This window comes from Protobothrops mucrosquamatus, unplaced genomic scaffold (assembly GCF_001527695.2).
Source record: "Protobothrops mucrosquamatus isolate PMUCROS unplaced genomic scaffold, P.Mucros_1.0 scaffold2999, whole genome shotgun sequence".
NCBI classification, from domain to species: Eukaryota; Metazoa; Chordata; class Lepidosauria; order Squamata; family Viperidae; genus Protobothrops; species Protobothrops mucrosquamatus.
Window position 1 is genome coordinate 107,312 of NW_015389019.1, and position 5,904 is coordinate 113,215.

At 35.9% G+C, this 5,904-nt stretch overlaps 1 protein-coding gene across 1 annotated transcript in view; it reads left to right on the forward strand.

Annotated features, from left to right (window-relative positions):
- TTC6 (tetratricopeptide repeat domain 6) overlaps nt 1-5,904 on the forward strand; it is a 101,584-nt gene that overhangs the window by 53,210 nt on the left and 42,470 nt on the right. The window contains exons 20-21 of the mRNA XM_029286160.1: nt 1,354-1,529; nt 3,783-3,919. Of these exons, the coding sequence (XP_029141993.1) occupies nt 1,354-1,529; nt 3,783-3,919 (313 nt within the window). The remainder of the gene's footprint in view (nt 1-1,353; nt 1,530-3,782; nt 3,920-5,904) is intronic.

Genomic DNA, 5,904 nt, shown 5'->3' on the forward strand with positions numbered 1-5,904 from the left:
CATCATGTGAGTCCAGAGTTGAGAATAGTGTTCCCCCCTTTTGACCACAAGGCGATGTTCATGCACTCTGGTCTTAACTCTCTTGGCCGTCTCCCCCACGTAGTTTTTAGGGCAGTCTTTGCAACAGATCTTATAGACTACCCCCGATTTGTCAAACGTGGGGAGGGGGTCCTTGGGTTTCATGATGATGGAGCGGAGCATATGGCCAGGCTTGTGGGCCACCCTCACATTGTGGGGGGCAAAATCCTGGCTGTGGCTTCAGAAACATTGTGGATGTAGGGGAGGGAGATGCGGGTAAATTGAGGGGTGTGGTCATTGTTGGATTTATTAGGTGGGCCAAGGGGGGTACTGTAACGCTTCACAAGTCCGATGGGGTAACCATTCTGTCAGAAAGTGCGAAAAAGATGCCTCCTTTCCTCTGCTTTAGCTGTAGTCGTACTGCAGTGGGAATCGACCCTTTTAAAAAGTGTGCGAATGCAACCGACTTTGTGAGCCATAGGGTGGTTACTATGGAATTGTAGTATCCTATCAGTGTGTGTCGGCTTGCGAAAAACTTTGGTGTGGAGGGTTCCGTCTACTTGGCGGTGAACAAGCACATCTAAAAAGGCCAATTTGCCCTGACGTTCATCCTCCACTGTAAATTGAATGTCGGCACACACTGAATTCAATATGGTGACAAAGTCCGCCTTCTGACTCTTTTTGATGACCACAAAGGTGTCATCTACGTAGCGGGTCCAGAACTTAGGGCGAAGCTGGGCCATCGCTGCGTGTTCCACTCGCTTTAGTACGGCTTCAGCTATAACGCTAGAGATGGGTGACCCCATGGGAGTGCCCTTGATTTGTTCGTAGACAACACCCTGGAACGTAAAATAAACAGTGAGACATAACCTAAGTAAATCCACAAGGTCCTCAGGGCGGAGGTTATCCTGTTGACGTCCAGGCTCCTTCCGATAAAGGAGGTCTCTGATGACACGGCGAGATCCTGAGGAATGGAGGTGAAGAGGGAGACCACATCAAAAGAGACCATGGTCTCATCCTCATCCACCTTCAAGTCCTCTATCCTACTGATAAATTCCTCCGCTGATTTAACAGTAGTGGAGTTATCCTGGACCAGGTAGCCGATGCGATTGCTGAGCCATTTGGCCAAACCTGAGGTTGGAGTGTTCCTGAATGACACAATGGGGCGTAAAGGAACACCTTCCTTATGGATTTTGGGCAAGCCATAAAATCTGGCGAGNTATGAAAACTGGCATTAACATTAGTTACATTAAGTTGAAATTATTTTAAAAAGGGCATATGAATGGTATTAAATTCCATTAATATTTAAGATATTTTTCTATTTTGAATTTGTAGATGCTTATTTGTCGAGAGCTCAGATATATAGAAAACAGGGGAAAAATCACTTGGCAATGATAAATTACACTTTGGCACTGAGATATAGACCCACAGATCCTGAAATATATTACAAGAGAGGTGAAGTCCATGAAGAAGAGGGTGAATTAATACTGGCAATGGAAGACTATTCAAAGGTATGCATTATTACCTTTAGTTTCATTATATATTGACCAGGACGTAAAGAATTGCATGACTAAAATTGTGCACCAAAAGAATTAATTAAAAGAACATTTTTTTCATTTTTTCAACAGTGGTAATAATAGCTCTGAAACCCACATAATTTTTTATTTTTTATATAAAAGTTTTATTAATTTTTAAAAATTACAGTCTTTAGTGTTTAGTAAACAATACGTTGTCTGGGTTCAAATATTTAACATTAACTTCTTCAATATAAATCTGTTCAATACTACACAATCCAGTATTTTTTTCCTTATCCTCCTTTCTTCTCCATATTTTTTCCATTTTCCCCTCATTACACCATTACAATTTTTGGTACTGTTAATGTATGGAAAGTTAAATATAAGCATCTTCATCATATTTTACTAATATCATACAAGTAATAATATCAATTCATAAATCAATAATGTCAATTCATTAATCAATATCCTGGTTTTTGTGCTCTTGTTAAGGTTTGATTTCCCATCAGTATTTGAAATATCTTTATCAGTTATGATTTTCTCAATATTAATTATATTTATGTAGCTAAAAGTTTTATTCAAATCAATCCTCCTTTTATCTTCATATTTTCCATATCAAAAAAGAGAGAAAAAATGCTATCTTAATTCTAAATCATATCTTTCATTATAAAAGTCTAATTATATCTAAGGGTCATCCATTCTTTTAATCTTATTCAAACAAGTATTTAGGCATATAATGCCCCCTCTAAAAGGTGAAATCTTCTATTTTTTAAATCTGACTCTCGCTTTCTTTCTTTGCCAAGTTGCTTTCCAAGCCACAGCAATTAGATTGCCCAGGAATTTTCTTTTTATTTTTGTGAAAATTGCTTGGCATGAGGAAGACAATTTAGGTAGGGTATTTTTTTTGGGGGGAGGGATTCCTTGAGTTACTTATAAAGTAATAAAGGTGGGATAAAAATCTAATAAATATATAAAACAAATAATTAATTTCAATTCCCAAACATTAATTATATGAAAATAATGTAATAAATGCTACTCTAGTAGTATAACAAATAACAACAACAACAACAACAGTTTTACCAATCTTTTGGGGGTCAGCATGAACCACTTTGGGAAACCTTGATACATGCTAACCCCGAGAGTTCCATCCAGGTACAGTCATGTGAACAAGTAAGTACACCCTTTTTGACTTCTATGGTTTTACATATCAGGACATAGTAAAAAATCATCTCGTCTTTAGCAGTTCTTAAAAGTAAGTAAATGCCATCTCAGATGAGCAACACATGAGATATTATACCACGTCATCGTTTCTTTTACAAAAAGTAAGCCAAAAATGGAGAAGCCATATGTTGTTGTTCATCTGAGGTTGTATTTGCCTCCTTTTAAGAACTGTTAAGGACCAGATGACTTTTATGATGTTCTGATATGTGAAACCATAAAACTCAAAGAGGATGTGCTTACGTTTTGCACATGATTGCATGTATGTGTTGGGGGAGGAGCTGCACAGGCAGATGAAGCCATTCACCCAGACCTCCATCCACTTTTATCAATTTTCTTGCAACAAAAGAGGAAGCAATGAAACTTCCTCTCTTCATATTAGCAAATCTGCTTTAGATGGCTGGGTTTCTATTCCTAAATGATAGTGAAAAGCTAACTGAGGGAATTCCTGATGGGTGAGGGAAGCAATGTAGCTTCCACTTTTCTCCCAGTAACTTTCAGGGACTCAGCAGTCTCTTCCCTGTTCTCCTGAGTAGCTCCTTGATCAATTGGCTTTGGAGTTTCCTCCTTGCAATAGTGCTCCTAAGCTGCTGAACAATCAAATGAGCAATGGACTGCCATCACCTGCTGGAGACCACAAGGGGGTAGTTCAGCACCTGCAGGCAATTGCACAGATGTCTGCTGATGCTGGAGCTTATCCAATCTTGTTACATTCAGAACAAAGTAAATTATTCAAAAGCACTGTAATGTCAGCATTGTAATATTGTTATAATGCAATTTTATATGTTTATATTCAGAAGTAAAAAGTCACAATACACAAAGGGATTTACTGGCAATAAAATATGTACAGCATCAACATCTCTGCTGCTTCAGGGAGAAAACAAATCAAAAACTTAGAAGCTGATTCATTAAAAGCAGTTATTTATTACCTTTTAAAAATGAATGTTATTTGCATTGTTTAGAATTCAGAGGAATATTAAAATAAGAGTAAACTGTATCAAGTGTTGTATGTATTTTTTAAAATCAATTTAGTGCCTTTACTATGATCCGCAAAGTGTTGATGCATGTATGAAACATGGAATATATTATTTTAACAAATCAAATTGGACTGTAGCTATGAATAATTTTACAACTGTGATTAAAAAAGATCCAAAACATGCAGAGGCAAGGTAAGCACAAATTATATATTTTTTGAAATATTTGTAGTTTATTTCTAAACTACACCTCTACAGATATCTAATACAATGTCCTATTTCATTGTTTGTAAATATCCACAATTAACTCCCTCCTCTTCATCTCTGCAAGTTTAGGGATTTGTAAAATAGGTTTAAAGACATTTTTATTTGACTAGCAGGTTAGTCTTAGGCTTACAGTATATCCTGTATAAATGATATCAAACAAACATGAAGTTTATCTTGTGGTAAATATATTTAGCTATTTTTTTAAATTATAAACATCTGTGAAAACCTCAACACATATTAGGATTCTGGACTTCATTGAAGATGTTCGATTACTAATAAGTCTCTGCTTAAGCTTGCACCCTCTCTTAATGAAAAATAAATAAGCACCGTAAATAAGATGAGGAGAATGTTCAGAAAAAGGTTCTCATCATCTAAGATTCTATTTTAATCCTCTGAATTTTTCATTTGTTTTGATTCCCAAAATAAATTAATCTTGTCCTGTACTACTTTATTCAATGGAGTAGGAGCTGTGTTACCCACAAAATGAACCCTTAAGAAGATGATCTATTGCATATTTCTCCCGGTCATTAAAAGGAACAGTTAGAAATGCTCCTAACTGGGATAAAAATAATCTAACTAGTCTTTGGTGGGATTTAAACTTATATGGTGACTTGGAAATATAAAATATCAGTATAAAGTATATCAGCAGTCATTGAACACACAAGTATATTTGCCTTCATGGAAGTGACTGGGATAGCTGTTGTTTCTTTTATACTTTAATTATATAACAGGGTTTTTTTGGAAATTGTTCCTTCTAGCTCTTTAGGTTACATCTTACCTTCTAAGGTAAGAACTTTTGATATTTATACTTTCAAGTTTTAAATGACCAAAGTTTTCTTTATCTCAATTCATAGCATAATCTAGTATTCAAAGTACACATCTTGTCTGTTTGAATATATTCTATTTTAATTAGTAACATAACATCCTCACTAATAAATCCAAACCCCAATTTTCTTCAGCCTTATTCTAGCTTTCTTTCTTTGCCAACTCGCCTTCCATGTCCATGCTTTTAAATCATCAAATAGATCTCCCTCTGTTGTTGTATATATTATTTGAGATAAAAGAGACCATCCAATCGCCATTCTTTTGAGAGGACTAACAAATCATCTCTGTATTATTCCATCTCCCCATAGTTGTCCTGGAATGTTTATCTTCCCTTCAGCCTGTTCTTCTTCTTGCTCCTCAGATTTCTTCTGGTTTATATAGAAAGTCTTTTCCATTTTCAATGTTATCAGTCCCTTTTGTGAGTTTTCCATTAACTGTGTTTGTTGGTCTGTTGAATCCTCTATCGTAGTATTTGATTGTTTCACTTCTTCTATTGTATTCTGTATAGTTGATTCTTTAATTGTAGTCAAAGTTAGGGTTTGAATATCTAGGCTGACATCTTGTTCTTTTCTATAGCGTCTTATTTCATCAGAAGCTGTAAGAATAGTTTCAAAGAATCTGTTCCTGAGCTTCATCCATATTCTCTTAGTGGTGTATTAAATTAAAAGCGTTACGATCAGGGGATGAAAATAATTGTATCACTGGGTATAGAACACAGCTGAGCTTCTCACAGCTAATATCTGCCAAGGTTGAAGGAGTCTTATTTGTAGTCTAGGCTTCAAGCCAAGTCTCTTTTAGACAATAACAGGTTGTAGTATCAGATTTAGCCACAAGATGTCACCAATGCCGTTTAAAGTTTTTTAAGTCCAAAATTTTTATAATTCTTTTCCCAATTTTACTTCTTTTTTATAAGTAAAAACCCAAATCTTCAGTAGGGATAAGAAATCTTTTGGTCCCCAAATTTTAAAAACATATAATTCCAGTTAAAATAAGGTTATTCTTTCAGCATTTTAGACTCCCCTGAATAGTCAGTTGCCGCTGCTCTTAGAGGGTGGGATAGGATTTCCCTTCCCTCTCTCCACAGGGGG